This window comes from Xyrauchen texanus, chromosome 35 (assembly GCF_025860055.1).
Source record: "Xyrauchen texanus isolate HMW12.3.18 chromosome 35, RBS_HiC_50CHRs, whole genome shotgun sequence".
Taxonomy (NCBI): Eukaryota; Metazoa; Chordata; class Actinopteri; order Cypriniformes; family Catostomidae; genus Xyrauchen; species Xyrauchen texanus.
In genome coordinates, this window is record NC_068310.1 from 30481907 (window position 1) to 30499541 (window position 17635).

The following is a 17635-nucleotide window of genomic DNA, read 5'->3' on the forward strand; positions in this document are numbered from 1 at the left end:
GAACTCTTACTTGGCGAGAAACCAGCTGACATTATATGACAATAAACAGCCCTACAGTTTTCATACAGGCAGTTTAAAGAACTCCTACAGCCAAACAGTCTACGTCCAAATAATGTATGCGCTTGCTGTCTTTACGCCAATGGTCTCAAAACGCGATGTGCAGCCGTACCAATTAAACAACACCATGCATATTTTCAACCAATCAAATTGCGAGACACTGTGCCGTCCTCACCAGGCCCCGCGTGATCCAAGCCGCGCCTACATCGGGCCCGAGTCCCTTTTTCAACCTTCACTGCGAGCTCGGCAACGAGAGGGGCACCTTCAAGCAGGGGTCGATAAAGAACCACTTCTAATATTTATACACACGTACAGGAATCATGTCCTTCCTCTCTATCGCAAGACTAGCCCCAAGGTTCCTCAGTTCAAAGGTAGGAAAGTTTCATTTTAACTGGCGTAAAGGAGACACAAGCTGCTAACCGGTTATCTTAGCTTAACAAATGCCAATTTAAGTGACTGGCAGCGAATCGGACACTTTAAATAAAAGTAAACCCGTTAGACTTTAATTGCAGTTTTGGGACATTTGGGTATGTGAAACGTTGTTTTCATGCGTCTTGCCCTTGTAACTGGATGCTCTAAGTCAACGGCTGTATCTCAAATTCTAGTGAGTTGACTAGCTGGACAGCATTAATGGACATTACACGAACATTCGAATGGAACTACCGAACACGCATATGTTGCGGGAAAATACTGTCGAAAGTTCCAAGGGCTTTGGTATACGTAGGCAGCATACAAAGATTTTTACACAGGCAGTGAGCTTTAGTTTTAACTTGAGGAAGGTATGTTATTGAGCTGTTCGGTGGTAAAGATACTTCAAAGTTATATTTGGCTAGCTGGGTTGTTCTTAGTTATTTAATAATACTGTTTTAAGATTAGGTTATTAGCTAAAATCCAGCTGTGTAGTTACCTTCCATTCACAGGGCTCTAAACATTTCCCAGTCTGTAGTTGTTAACAAAAGGCTGGATAACCAGTTTAACATAAGTGTTCTCCACCTCTTCTGCAAAAGGTCAGCCGTTGTTTGAAAGATAAGTTTATCTTTTGTTCTATGTAACTGAATTAAACCTTCAGGATTATAATTAATTTATACAATGTTCAGCCTCATGAGTTTGCTGTGTAAAAGTCCCCAAATTCAGACATCTTGCAACTAATTTGAACAGCATACATGATAAATACTCCATAATTGGGCTATTGACAGCTTGCTTATGATCAGTTGTTTCCTGGAAGATGATTGACCAAATCTTGGGTATGGGAAAAGACTACAGATTTATTAAGAATGACCTAAGGGCACCCTTGACCTACATTAAACTGCACTTTACCCATTATTCCAAATCATAAGACTACACCGTCATCAGATTTGTTGCTACAGAGATAAAGCTGTTGCCACTCTGTCTGAATGACTTTATAGTAATGTATGTTACTGTGCATATGTCATCCTGGGTTAATGCTCTATTCACACCGATGCATGACCCTTGTACACCATAGAGAGAAATAGACCGCATTTGAATTCATAATGTTAAAGTGCGTGCCTGTTTCATTCTCCTCTCTCCTCAACGGTTCCCTTTAACTTCTAACTGTCTTGGTTAATGAGAAAAAAGCAAATATCCGTAAAACTTGTATCATATTCCGTCTGTAAATATGTACATATCTCGTTTAAACAGATGTAATAAACAAACCTCCCAAAACTTGAGCAGATCCAGCATCCTGGGGGATGCTCATTTTCCAACAGTCTCTCCTCAACAGCTCCCTGTAACTTTTTTTTTTTTTAATAATTAAAGGCAAATATTAATAAAAAATTATATTATATATTGTTTGCAGATATCTCATTTAAAAAGATGTCACTCACGAAAATCCAGCATTTTCCCATTGAGCAATCATGTAATATCCTCTGATTCACAAATCATGATGGTCACTCCGTTCCAGGCCGTTTAAACTCTCGAGAGATTGCTGCTCGCGCTGGCTCCGCACAAGCGTGTGAGTGCAACTTCAAGGCTGTGTCCAAAATCAGGAAAATGTTTCCTCCAGAGGCTGTATATGGAGATGCAATGAAAATAAGGTGCTTTTCAAACTGTTTGGAGACCAGTTTCCTTGAGTTCCATTCATTCAAAACACCTGCCAGTTAAGCCATTAACTGATTAGGCAGTAAGGTAGCAAGTCAGCTGACTACGTTTTCGGATGCAACCCAAGGTAAAAGCACTTCATGTGTGCTATAAGTAAATGTCTTTATGTGTCTTCTTGTGCTATAAGTGAAATATCTTCACTATGCACTAAGTTGGTATTTATTTTTAGATTTAATCGGCATTGTAGAGGAGGAAAGGGAGATTTGCTTGGAACTAAATATGGATGGCAACACAGCAACATTTTTATAGGTTACAAATTCTTTATATTGTATTCCACTCTATTTTATTCTAAAGCTGATGATGTGATGGCACATTTCTGTGCAATCTGGTTGAATGGATTTATGCAAGGTCAACAATATAGTAATTTTGACAAAGTATTCAATGCAGCCATCTCCTTTACAAAGAATTGAAACACAAGATAACATTCTCTTTAAACAAAGCACAGAGAAGCTTAAGAAGTCATCAGAGCATTATTCATCATTCTGATATGCATTTTTCTCAATGCATATCACAACACAAAGAATCCTTTTTCTCACATGCCATGGCTAGAGTTGGCCCAGGTATCCATCTATAGGCCATTTCTATTGACCCCTGCTAAAACACACAACTCTTGTTTCTGCTTTGCATATTGTTATAATGAATAGGTTACAGAAATAATTCAAATGTTATAGAGAGGTGTAAGATTGCACGCTTGCCTGTGTACTGGGACCAGTGGCCATTAGATGCAGGCTGAATGACAGGTGCATTTCTTTGCTGTTGTCAAGGTCATGGTTATATAGAATACATTGTAGCTGCAAATTAAAGGGCTTGTTACTGTGCTGTTTCATGACTGGGCACATTTGGAATAGTTCTTGAGATTTTTATAATAATATTAGTGGTGAAATTGCTCATACTTGGCATTAGGGATTTGAACAAAATAATTACAATTTGCCACATTACTCGCCCTGTAAAGTTTGTTGCACACATTGATGATGGCTCAAATCGTGTAACTTGTTGAAGAGAGATGGGCTATTACTTTTCTAAGTAATTAGACTTTTAATTTTTGCTGGGAAGATGGTAACACTGTACTTTAGTGATTACAATAATATCAGGCTTGGGGTGGCTCTTTTGATTTGGGCCTGCTAGATATAATTTATATCATAATAGCAACCACATGGCAGTACCCTAGCAACTACTTGACAATAGGGCTGAAATGATTAGTCTACATTATTGACAATAAAAAAAAAATTGGCAACAAAAATTGTGTCGAATAGTCGTTTGATGTCATTTAACGTAAAATGAGATCACATTAAACTCTAATGACACGCTAGAGCAGCACTGCAGTTTGCGCTTGACTGAGGAGAGGAAGAATTACGCAGTTCACAGTCCAGAGGAACTCTAAACTTTCCAAACAGTTTCAGATGATGTAGATCGCCAAGTATGAGGGAATTATAATACAAAAATACAAAATAAGTTAATTCAGAAGCGCTCTCATTGTGGAATAAGCGGAGCCAGAGCTCTTTGATTGAAACCCCCTAGAGTTACATCTTTAATGCAGTTATATTTAATGTGTTATAGCTTTAATAAAGTTCAAATAATATGGAAACAAGTCATATAAATAACTACAAACTCCGAAACTGGCATTTCTCTGTGCGGTCAGTGCCTCATCTATGAGTTGAAAGAATGAAACTGCACCCGGCTGATGCACACTCTGTCACGGGGACGCTCATCCCTCGAGTATGCACTTAATGCAGCTAGATTGTAACATGATGGCTCATGACTTATTGTATCATAAAATGTGTCACTGTGAATTTATTATTATGAAGAAACTTGGCAATACGCAGCTTTATTAATAAGAGAGAGTTTTTTTTGTGAGTTAAAAGATGGATTGAAGTGAACAGAAAGGTGACAGTGGAAGTCTTCGTCCCATTATACACTGCAACAAAATATGTTTTTGTTTTGGCTTGTTTTCCAATATAAATATCTAAAACTCCTTTAAAACAATGTACATTTACTTTCGGAGCTATACTGCAGAAGAACAAATTGTTGTCTGAGAATGGTGAATGTAATATTAAAAATACAAATATTATAAAATATCTAAATATCTATCCTTTAAAAAGATGCAATCACCCGAGAAGCAGCGTATCCAGATGAGTTTTTGATAGTCTGGACATCAAAAAACCACATGAAATCTGATTCAAACCACATCGGGAGGTGGTTTGAAATGCGATTGATGGATGCGTCTCAGTCCGGACTCTCTGGCAGCTCAATTCGGATTTCAAATGGTCTTTTGCATCACTCTTAATGCGACACACAACGATGATGTCAAAAAACGGTGACTGCAGCACAAAACCTCACAATATTTACCAGTCTCCTCCATGACTGGACAGGGTGCTTATTTGTAGAGTGAGATGATGCACCTCAATTTTTCCCGCATCTGTTTTGAAAGCATTGTCACGTGGGTACGCCTACGTCGTTACCAAAGCAACCCATGCAGATAGGTTGGTTATGTCTGAATGCGCAAATCTGATTTGGTCACTTTCAATTAATAGTGCGGACAGTCTGCCTGAAAAGATCTGATTTGAGAAAAAATCTGATTTGCCTGCAGTCTGAACGTAGCCTTCGAGAATAGATCTTGAATAAAAGTACATTTACGGCACTCGCAGAAGTATGAACAAGTGAAAAAATACACATACAAAATACACTTTTATTTAAGACACATTCTCTTAAAGCAAGTATAAATATCTTAAATGTTGCTTTTCAAGTAATTGTATCTTGTTTTAAGGATTTTTAGACAATATTAAATGGATAACAATAGGATTTGTTGCTGTGAATTTCTTAAATGATTTAAACTTAAAGTATGTTTTTACTTTTAATTCTGTAAATGTCATGTAGAGGTATTTTTAAAAGATGATTTTGTCTTCATTGTTCGTTAGCCTTTTTAATAAAACCTTTTAAGTCAGGGCACAAGCTTAATAATTGGTTGAGGTAATGATTAATCGTTGCAATAATTGCTGAATAGTCGTTCTAATAATCATTAGATTAATCAATTATCAAAATAATCCTTATGTTGGAGCCCTACTTGGCAAAGAACTGGTAACCAACCATAACTTAGCATTGTGGTAAGGGCTGTCAGTCATTAAAACAGATTAATTACATGAAGAAATTTTCACATCCTATGCTGTTGCTAGTGTCAAGCCAGTCTGTGTGTGGTTTTGTTGTCTGTTTAGCTGCGCGTTGCCTATACAGCTGAAGTTTTGCTTACTGCCCTCTACTGAAAACAGTAGGTACTAAGGTTGTCAAAATAACATTTCAAATTCATTGAATTTATGATAAAATGCACATTGGAATGTTAAAATGAGAATTTGACTTTTGGATGTGTGCTAAGCACTGATGATTTACATTCTTGGGCTGAAACAGTTGCAGTGCAATGAATAAAGCAGAACACAGGTGTTTCGTGACCGGTTTTAAAGGTTGAATTTACTTTCAAATTGACATTGTCTGAAAAACATGCATCATTACTGCAGGAAACGTCTTGGACGTTTTGCACATGAGTAAGCAATCTAAAAAAGACAAACATTAAATAGACTTTTGGGGTAATGTACGTGTGCCATCATGGGAAGTGCTTAAATGATTTGTGCAAAGATGTACTTGATTATAGTGGTACTTTTTAGACACTGCAACACATCATTTCAACTTTTTACAGATCGTTTTATAGTAAAGATTTGCAGTACAGTACAAACGGCCTCTAGGATGCGTGAAGTGTGACACAGTTGACCGGTCTGAAGGTATGTAGCTAATACCGAGGCCTGTTATGTAATCATTCTCGTCTATGCTCATGCTAGTTTCAAGCTCACAGCTGTCTGTAGCCTCAACTTTATCAAAGATTACACAGTCACGGACATGGAGGAAGGGCAGCGACTAGCATTTACTCATCAGCAACAATAAAGTTGAACTCTGTAAATTAACTTTAAGCCTGATTGGATTTTATAATTTTAAATTTTTTTCTTTATTGTCTGTCCTTTGGCTGCGTGAATACCTACTGTATATTGTTAAAGGTTTGTCTGGCTGGTCTTTATTTCTGGCCCTTTTCACGTTCAGCTATGGGGAGTGTGCTGGTGTCTCTTTTCAGAGCATTGACCTACAGTCCAGTCAGGAGGCCCACGTTGCAGGACGTGTTGGCTCTGGTTCAAGATGGTGCAAACTTTTGAGGTCATGCCCTACATAGTTCAGTTCAATCTCAGACATTTCCTCATGTGAAGACCAGCCAGGGTGTGTAGTGCAACTTCTGTCTCATTCACAAAAACAACCTATATATCTTGTGCGATTGGCATGATTGCGATTTAAAGAGCTTTGTATTCAATTCAACAGGTTGTTTTGGATCAGAAAGAAGGCATGTGTGAAGTCGATTAAAGGGAACGTTCTGTCATCATTTACTCACTGCCTTAGTCACCATTCAATTTGATTGTATGGGGAAAAAAAAATGCAATGAAAATGTGTGGTCTAATCTACTGCTTAACATCATCACTCAAGATAGGCAGTCATACAGGTTTGGAACAACATGAGTTGGTGAGTAAATAATGACAGAATTTTCATTTTAGGGTGAACTATCCGTTTAAGATACTCTACAACCTTAAACACCCCTGCAGGGAGTTACCATTGCCAATCTGCCCCAGCTTTACTTCCATGCTCTTGAATCATTATGCAGTGGCAGTTTATCTCCTCTCCTGCGGTGTGTCAATCAGATGGCTCTTAATCCAGAGAGCTATATAGATAGATGAGGGATGTATCTTGACGGAGGAAATTTTCTGGCTATCTGGAATAAACTTGTAACTCTTCTTCAAGGCATTTTGTAATGGAATTAGCTGTATGATCTGTGTGTCTTACAATGCAGAATTGAATATATCGGCACTAGCTTAGATGGCTTGGACATGCTATACGTATGCCTGATGTTCATCTCCCAAAAAGAGGACTAAAGAGGTTTAAAGATCAGCTGAAGACCACACTGAAGTGGTGTAACATCAACCTTGCTGAGAAGACCTTGCTGTTTGTCGATCATTGTGGCAAATCAAGTGCGCAAAGGGCATCAAAAAATGGAGGAAAATCGCAATCTATGGCTCCAACAGAGGCGGGAATAAAGGCACAAATCAAAATCTGCCCCAACCAAACATTTACATATGCAAGCAAGCTTGCATATGTAACCGTAAACTCCAAAGATTTGGAGTAAGTGGTTTTATGTAGTACAGATTAATCAAATGAAATTTGTGACTGTTTTGAGATTATTGGTGTTTGCTGATTAACAGAAGTGGTCCTCCTGCCTAGTGTCGGTTCCAAATGCCATGTAATTTGAATCCAAAGAAAGCGTTATCTTGGCAACTGACACATTTTGTATTGTGCAAGAGCAGCTAAAGTCACCTGCCTTGCAGCTGTCAGCAAGTCCTCTGAAGCGAAACATTGCTTTTGTCTGTTTGCCAGCCCTAGATATTTTAATAATAAATATAGAAAAGATTTATGTCCTCTGCACAGCATCTTTCATCAAAGTCATTGTTTTATTTCTCTTCCAGAATGCATCCGTCGTTGTGGCCGCCAGACATGCCAGTGCTTCCACGGTACGTATCTGGATCTTTTCAGTCTCCTGGACCATTGATCACAGCCAATCAGAGACTTTAGACTTTAATTACACTAGAGAATAGATCATAGCCTTGGCTTTTCTAAACTTGAAAAGCACAATTAAAGTATATATCTGTTTATTCAAGTTCCACTGATGATGTTCAGAGCCCTGACCTTTTGTGTCTTTGGCCTTTTTACAGAATTTGAAAGATGTCCTGTCAGACCTCATCCCCAAAGAACAGAGCAGAATCAAGAACTTCAGACAGCAGCATGGCAAGACCTCAATCGGTCAGATCACTGTGGACATGGTGAGAGCAGTGCTAATCTCGTCAACGAAATCACTGTCGAAAACGTCCGTAGACTAAGGGTTTTGACGATAATGAAACTATTTTATTAAAGCATACTGTTGATGAAAATAAGACTTGATAAAAATAATGCAAGATATTAACAGTGCAAGCTATAAACAGAAGTCAGAAACCTCTTGAGAATCTGTTAATAGTAGAAGGTATTGGATACGGATTCATCGGAGTGGTGGTGGCGTAGTGGGCTAAAGCACATAACTGGTAATCAGAAGGATGCTGGTTCCCAAATAAGGAAATTTTAAACTACCAGTTATATACTGTATAAATGACATCACCTTTGTATATTTCGGCTGTACTCCTCATTAAAGCATAACTGAGCCGGACCGCAGAGGTCAACCTGCTCCTGTTCTGAAGAGCACGTGAAGCGCTCTGATGCGCGCACTGTCAGTAGAGGCTCGTGCCAAACTCCAGCGAAAATATAAATGAAGTATAAACTTTGATAGTGAATGCAGGGCACTCTGTTTTCATTTTAAACGATTGTGTAATGACAAATGCTCCTGGTTCATACATGCAATGTTAATGGCAGTGACAGAGGTGATTTCTGTGGAGTGATAAAATGATTAAACAAAATCTCAGATTTGCTTCATGACTAATAAGGTATCATGGGATTAATCGGAGCATTAAAATAATGTGTGAAATTGTTGAAATTAGGAAAGAAATATTTTACTGTTGCATAATATAATACAAAAATTTATATATATATATATATATATATATAATATAAAAATATGAGTTCAAAAGACAAGTGTAAATTTATAATTGACCAAAACTACAGTTGACCAAAAAGATAGAAATATTGTAATTATTTAGAAGTATTTTGATACTTATTTCCGTGTTATTCATACGTTTTTAAAGCCTTAAAAGGACAATTTAGTTTCTCTATTTTATTATTTGTTTTATATATTTGTAGATAAATATGTAAAAATTACTTAAGGTGTATGAATCAAACATGCAGGAAAAAAAGCTTGACAAATAAAATTACAATTTTTATGACTATTAATCGTAAAAGCCCTTAATGAGACAGTTAATCAACACAGCCCTTAAACAGACAATTAGTCGTCAGCCAAATGTAATAATCATGACGGCCTTATCTGTCATTATTTGATTTTGCATTATTTCTGCATTGAAAATGTCCTGTTTTCACGGTCACAGAGCTCTATCTCTCACATGCACACACATTCACATTTACAAACAGGAGAAATAATGAAGCCACGTCAAGATGATTTTTATGTCAAAAAGTTGCTAACGTCTGTTCTGATGCTATCCAGAAAATAGAAGCGCTCATACTAAAATTACCTCAGGAATCATTAAATAATTCCTCTTTTAAATGTACAATTATATAGTCGCCAAGTTATATCCACGTTATGATTATGAATTACAATGACTTGCTGACCTATAGATTTTTTTCTCCGCAGATCCATCAGGTAAGCTCGTGGTTTTTATAGTGATATTGTTTGGTCCATTGGGTCGGATTGCATTCTCACCACAAACAAACTGCTCCAGGGTTACATTTTGAATCGGGGTCTCGGACCAATTGTTTTGGTGCATATCCAATTGCGATTGCAGTGTTCTTTTATGCCTAAATTAACCGAACTAAGGGAGAAAATGCACCAGGTCTGAAACGGATGCTCCTAATGAGCCAAGTGTGAAAATGCCCTAATATGCCAGTTGTGTGTGTCATTACTCATCATATATATATATGACACATTAGGCCAGAGAACTGAGGTGGAGGGCAGGAATCTCAGTAATGTTTGAGTGCTGTTTTTTTGTGTTTAACAGGTTTATGGAGGAATGAGAGGCATGAAGGGTTTGGTGTACGAGACATCTGTGCTCGACCCCGATGAGGTGCGTACACATCACACACACACACAGTTAATTATGTGTATACAAACTTGCACCACAGTACATCATATAAATACACATTACACCAATAGTAATCCTACTAACCGCTAAATCCTAGAGATTAAGTCTAAAATTCGGAATGTTTACCATTTCAAATACACACACTGTAATGCCCGTGTTTATTGACTGCATCCTTAGGGCATCCGTTTCCGTGGTTACAGCATTCCAGAGTGTCAGCAGCTGTTGCCCAAGGCACCTGGTGGAGAAGAGCCGCTGCCTGAGGGTCTGTTCTGGCTTCTGATCACAGGACAGGTTCCTACTGACGAGCAGGTGAGGAGGAATTCAGTCCTGTCCACTGCAGTCCTACCCCTCAAAGAAATTCACTGTGCAAAAGTGCAGATTGGCTTAGCAGTTATACTCTGACACATTGATCTTTGGTGCTCATTTTGGAAACACGAGTTCGAATCCAGCTCGTAACATTTCTGATCCCATTCTTTTGCCTCTGTTTTTTTCACTGTCCTCTCTATACTAAAATTGACCAAATTACAAAATTAAAATAAATGGTATGTTTTATCTAAGCATGCATGCTGATTTATAGTACTTGTCATATAGATGTAGTCTTCTATATCAGTTGGACCAGACTGCTCTGACATTGTTTGTGGCCTTACCTAAATGGACATGGGGCGACGCATTGATGACATCTATATAAAAAAATTATAATTGAATTAACAAAGAATTTAGACATGGCATAAATCATAATGAAGATTGTGTATCAGATTGTGCAAATTGAATCAACCTCTCAATATCCAAGCTGAAGTATTATGTCTTAATTTTTGTGCTTGTCCTCAGGTGAGTTGGTTGTCAAAAGAGTGGGCCAAGCGCGCGGCTCTTCCCTCCCACGTGGTCACCATGCTGGATAATTTCCCCACCAATCTACACCCCATGTCTCAGTTCAGTGCCGCCATCACGGCTCTAAACAGTGAGAGCAGTTTTGCTCGGGCCTACTCTGAGGGAGTGAACAAGGCCAAGTACTGGGAGGTGAGTCGGCCATTGTGGACATGGCCACACAGTCTATATACATGCATTTATTGGAATTATTTCTATATATAAGAAACTTTAAAGGTGAAGTGTTGCTTCTGCGCTTTCTCCGCCTGTATCACCAAACGGAATTTAAAAAACAGACTCCTTTCAAATGGGTTTTCACAGCGCTGATCACAGTAGAGTTTGTCTTTGGGAGAAACACCAACAAAACTACACCTGGCAAGTAACCTCATTAAGTTTGACATATCACCTGATGCAGCAGCCACTCCACATTAAACTATATGCTTATTATGATCTTCATTGAAGTCTTTTTTTAAAGTGCTCTCGTGCGCTGGACAACTTGGGTCATATTTTTCCCACTTCAGCTGGTCTGTTTTATTTTTTTCCAAATGAGTTTCATCATACCCTTTTCCACCGGGCTGTAAGGTGACGTCACTGACTGAGCATCTCCGTGCTCGTGCCATATATCCAAATAATCGATAATTAAATTAGTTAATCGAATGATCGATGATTTCCATTATCGATAATAATCGATTAGTTGTTGCAGCCCTAATTTGTAAAGTTTTATAGTTGGGCTTCCCCCAATATACTTTGGTCCAAAGCAGCTTTACAGAAAATCAGCTGCAATTTCTGTAACGTCTCAAAAACCGTGAATAGCCAACACTCTTAGAAACGTAAACGATCTGATAAAGTCCCTATAGAATGTCCCTCTAGACTTTCTATAGTTATTTTTGTCATGTTTATTAGAGGCTACTAGTTTCAAATTAAAAAGGGAAATTAAAAATACACTTAGCAAAGTGATTGAGATTATTGATTGTGATCAGGAGATTAAGCTAGGATATTAGATAGTATTTAAACCTTGAACAAATTACACACTTCACCTTTAAATATTGCAAAATATAATTCTAAGAGTTATTAAGACTAAATGACTTGTGGATAGTTGACCGTTCTTGCCGAAAACAATATTTAGCTGCTATCTAAAGCTGCTTTAGTTCTTTCTTTAATTGTTCATTTGCCAGAATTAATGCTATCATTCTTTGTAGTTTGTGTATGAGGACTCCATGGACTTGATTGCCAAACTCCCCTGTGTGGCGGCCAAGATTTACCGTAACCTGTACCGTGAGGGCAGCAGCATTGGCGCCATCGACTCCAACCTGGACTGGTCACACAACTTCACCAACATGCTGGGCTACAGCGAGTCACAGTTCACAGAACTCATGAGGCTCTACCTCACCATCCACAGGTAATGATCTCGGTGACTCATCATAAACTATTCCTCCACTGTTGTTACCACTGTAAATGGTTCATTATTAATTCCATTTGGTGCTACTAATGGCACAGAAAATAACCACTTCACCTTTAATCCATTCTGCCCTCTACTGGCATAGTCATGGTGTTATTTGATTTTTGAAAGTGTATGTATGTATGTATGTATGTATATATATAACCTTGGTGTGTGTTTCTGTCCCCTTCCAGTGACCATGAGGGTGGAAACGTCAGCGCACACACAAGTCATTTGGTAGGCAGTGCTCTGTCCGACCCCTACCTCTCCTTCAGTGCTGCTATGAACGGCCTGGCCGGACCCCTGCACGGACTGGCCAATCAGGTTTGAGCCTCTGAAATGCAATTCACTGGTGTAGACCCACCTGTAGCTGTACTGATGTTATTGCATAGGACATGTGTGCAATTATCTGTCATTTTAAAGGTTCAGTATGTGAGATTCAGAAACCCTTGTTATTAATGACACTTGTGGCCATTATGTGAACTGCAGCCAGTTGTTCCTGCTCTCTCTTGTTCACACACTCGGAATGTACAAAGAGGCAACGTGCTTCACCGATATCATGCTGACAGATGAGGTAGCATAATTAAAATTACACTGTTATGATTGTTTTACTACAAGCTTTGACACTGCATATTATATTGGACTCTCCAGTGCTGGAACAGGGCTAAAACAAAGTATGGATATAGGTCTGACTATGCAAGACTGTTGTTTGAAGTAATAACTTTTCTTTGCATGATACATTGACTGCATTTATATGATAGCCTATGTAGGTGTGCTAGCTAGCCAGCTTTGTCAATAGCTGTTAGCTAAATTTGGTGGATGATGACAGTAGCTGTTTATAAAATAGACAGTGCATTATAAATATGTTGACACAATTCAGTATTGATATGATTCCATCACAACTGTCATTTTGATATATTGATGCACTATTGTTTAATAATAATAGATTGTATAAATGTTCATGTTGCGTTACACTAATGAATGGGTCTTTTTGCATTATCTTGAACATTGTCTAGCATTCATTTCATGTAGTATTGTAGTTTACCTTACTGAATAATTGCAGATTAACATTGATTATGACAGTTACTGTGCAGGGAAGATAAAGTTATCTAAAATTACACAGATCAATCCTTATAGCAATTCACATGCTTTGCAGTTATGTAAGCTTACCATGAATTGCCGTTCTTCTTATTGGACAGGTCTGTTTTGATCCCCAAAACCGAACCAAGGTCCTTCCAGGAATCAAATGCCCTGCCGATGTGCACTCTAGTTTTCGCTTGATCACGTTCATGCTCGGCCAAACGGGATTCAGTAGATAAACATTTTTTTTTGGCTTGCTCTGAGTTTGTGTAGGAGTCGGTGTTGTGCTGGGAGCCGCACCTTTGCTGGATTCCATCTCTAAGATAACGTTACCTAGTGTTGCAGTTTGTTGTCTCTGTTGAATAGTAGAAGAGAAACTATTACGGCTCTCGAGAGTGCGCATAAAGATCACATCCTTTGGATTTTCCCGGCAAAAGCGACCCGCTCCCTTCGCATGAAAATCAGTCTAGAGGCATTAATAGGCAACCTAGGAGGTCCGGGAAGGGCTAATTTAAGTTGCGTTACAAGCCGTTCACACATTGGCAAAAAAAAGACCGAAATATTACATGGAAATGTTTACATTTTGCACCTTTTAAAAGAATGCATTTCATTAATGTATTTCCTCCTCTGTCCTGTAGGAGGTGCTGGTGTGGCTGACAGCCCTGCAGAAGGAGCTCGGTGGAGAGGTGTCGGATGAGAAAATGAGAGATTACATCTGGAACACACTTAAATCAGGCAGAGTGAGTGTCATTGCACTCTAGCTTAAAGAAACAGCAACTTGAGTGGACTGACTCCAAAAGCCATTTACCTGACTCTTCTCTCCCTTACATTATCACTCAGGTGGTGCCTGGCTATGGCCATGCTGTGCTGAGGAAGACAGATCCCCGCTACACCTGTCAACGCGAGTTTGCCCTTAAGCACCTTCCTAATGACCCCATGTTCAAGCTGGTGGCTCAACTGTACAAGATCGTACCCAATGTGCTCCTGGAGCAGGGCAAGGCCAAAAACCCATGGCCCAATGTAGATGCTCACAGTGGAGTCCTGTTGCAGGTAAGAGACCAGAAACCAAACAATAAGAGATGTATTGAGTGCTGATATAGAAAACTGATAATAGAGGTACATGAAATATATCGGCGGCCGAAAATTCAAAACAATCTCTCTGATAGTGGAATTTACGCCAATGTTTTTACAGAATGTTTTTGTGCTTGTTTTATATCCACTAATTCACAAAACATTGTGGGTGATACAATTTTATTGTTTGACTTAACGGCTCGTTTTAATCAGGATTATTTACTGTTTGCCAAATTCTGTATGCGCGTCATGAGGTATTAAGTGAAAACTCAACAAAAACACATCTGTATAATAGTTATAATAGCAATTTTTGTCATGTTTCTGCTGATTACTTCATGAAAATTGCGAATTGTGCTACTTGCAGCAGATGTAAGTAGCACCTGATTAAAACGAGCTCATATACAATGTTAATTGTTTTTAAAAATCGGTAATGGCTACAATGAGCTGTGAATAATCAAAAAACTAAATGGGATCCGATATACCATACAATATATTTCTAAAATATCATGGTGTTTTCCTCTCATTTGTAGATGATATAATCAAAGTTTACCTTTTAACTATAAACGAGGCCTAAATTCACTGGGGACTCTTATTTTGAAATGACAGACACTTGGCCCCATTACATTGCATTAAGTTTTTGCCAAATTAAGCTTTTTATAGCCTATATAATCAACAGATGAAGAGTTTTGTAGATATATTTCACCAGATGAGGTGTACTGATGAAGAATTATTAAAATAAATCGGCAAATATCAAATTGCTAGAAACTATAGGTAGATCGATATAACAGTTCTACCAATGAATTGATGTCGATAGTTTATGTATTTTGGAACTATCAGCACAGATTAATTGGTAAAACTGATATATCTTCTACCTCTAGTTTCTGGTCTTAATTTGCATCAAATTATCATTCGTTTTATCAAATTCTAAATTACGTCATCTCTGAAACGACATTTGTTATTTTGCTGATGTGGGTTGGGAAAAATAATAACCAGTAATATCATAACCTTTTATTACACAATCCAATTAAATCTTGTTGGATATGTATATATTCTGAAATGCATTGCATCATCGTTAAATTTATTGTGAATGCTGTTTCATGTTGTCTTTAATCTTATGTTTTCTGCTTGACCATTTTTTATCTGTTTTCTTGTATGTCAAACATGACTCATATCTTCACTCCTTTGATTTGTAGTACTATGGCATGACTGAGATGAACTATTACACCGTGTTGTTCGGCGTGTCCCGGGCCCTGGGTGTTCTGGCCCAGCTGGTGTGGAGCAGAGCGCTCGGCTTCCCTCTTGAACGTCCCAAGTCCATGAGCACGGACGGACTCATGACCCTGGTTGGGACCAAATCGGGCTAGAGAGGGAGAGACCATGCCAGCGGAGTGAGAACAGGAAGGGGAGGAGATTTAAACTATATTAGAAACAAGCCCCTGGGCTAAGGGATTCCAAGAGACAGTACACTTTTAAATTTCCTCTAAAAAAGGGCCTTTGTTATTAATAATGTCAAGATGATACGTCCCATTTGCATTCATAATACTTCACACATCACGATTCTTACACTCGAGAATATTTGTAACTCTCGTTTCGTCACATTACCCAGTCACTGCTTGTGGTCGCTTATCAATCCTCCTCCCCAGTTTTCCCACATAAATGTATTTCTCACTGTTTTCTTTTTTTTTTCTTCTTCAGACCGTACAATTCATTGTTCCGTGTGCAGTGAACAAGCTTGAATGATGCAGCTACAGGTTTAGCGGGTGGTTTGACGAAGGAATCTCTGTTATTGTCCAAGTATGCAGCAAGAAATCACCCTTTTCTATTTAAACTGATAAAGACACTAGTGTATACTAGTGCAGAAGACTTAAGTGCTTCACTTAGTATGCAAATAAACAAGAGTACTTTATCCTTAGCTGTCATACCAACTACTTCAGTTTAAGTATTTCATTTTACTTTCCTGGAGTCAGATGTTCACTGGAGCCTCTGTTTTGTACACGGAAATGAATTGACGAAGCCCTGAGCCGGTCAGATAATTCTGTGCAATTTGACTAGGCGTCCCTCTAGCTAACATAAACGTGTTTCTCCTTGCACGAGCACTCCACAGTGGCGTAAAAGGTCCTCTCTCAATAGAATTGATTCTGTGAGTTCAGTTCAACTTGGGAAAGTTGTATATTTGTTTAAAAGGGTACTGCCCCTTTAAGTCAACTCTGTATTGCTCTCTAACTTCAGCCAATCATCTTCATCTTTTTCCTGCATGTTGTTTGAATGCACTTGTTTTGGCCACACATCTTTATTTGAAATAACCAATTCTTTCAATTATACGAATGTCCTTTTCCCCTTATTACTTCAGTGGACATAATGTTGAGACAGTCAAAACAGAACATTTCAAGCAGCTAGAACTCTATATTTTCGAGGTCCTGTTGAATTTTCTGTGTTTTTCTAGCTGTTATGATTTTCTGTCCTTTTTTCCCTGTGTTTAGAAGAACATGTCTTGTGTAAACATATAAAAGAGGAAACCAGTCATTTTGTGTAGGTATACATGATTTCAGGTTTTATTTATTTCTGTTAATATAGCTTGAATGTATGAACCACTTAAAGCAATCATATCAAAACACTGATGTCTTACCAGCCCAATTAGTCAATGAACCACTCACTATAACATAATGTCTATAACTCATTCATCAAACTCTTTATTTACAAGAAATATATATATCACAATAAATTGTATGATCTGCTCCGGTTTGGCACGCACAGGTCCTGTTTCATTTTATGGTTGCTCTCGAGTTAAACACTGACTTGTGGGGAAGGGAGATAATCCCGCATCTTTTGTCGGTTCATAAGCACTCCATTAACTAACAACAGCACTTCTCCTTAAATCACCACATCCTTGTAATCCTGTTCCATTTATAGTGAGAACATTTATCCAGTTTTTCCATTCCTTCATGGTGTTCATGCGTGATTCTTGTCATGTCGGGTTAATTTAAATTGAGGAATGTGAATTATGGAGATGATTGGTTGGAAGTCTGATCCACCAGGGGAAATGGGAGGGGAACAATAAAATGGTGTATAAATGTATCTGGATTGATTTGGGAAGAGAAGCTTAGGCAAACAAAAAAATGGGAAAACTTGACAAAAAAGGAAAGCCAATAAATGTTTTTAACAAAACTTTGAGCCTTTTTCTTCATGTTTCACT

The 17635-nt window shown here is 38.3% G+C and overlaps 1 protein-coding gene across 1 annotated transcript; it reads left to right on the forward strand.

The window, feature by feature from the left end:
• The first annotated feature begins 269 nt into the window (after nt 1-269).
• LOC127628729 (citrate synthase, mitochondrial-like) lies at nt 270-17607 on the forward strand. Its single transcript, XM_052105567.1, has 11 exons — nt 270-428; nt 7719-7763; nt 7965-8072; nt 9906-9971; nt 10167-10298; nt 10818-11006; nt 12053-12252; nt 12486-12615; nt 14010-14111; nt 14212-14421; nt 15636-17607. The coding sequence occupies exons 1-11, from the start codon at nt 378-380 to the stop codon at nt 15804-15806; spliced, it is 1404 nt and encodes a 467-aa protein (XP_051961527.1). The 5' UTR covers nt 270-377; the 3' UTR covers nt 15807-17607.
• Nucleotides 17608-17635: the final 28 nt, after the last annotated feature.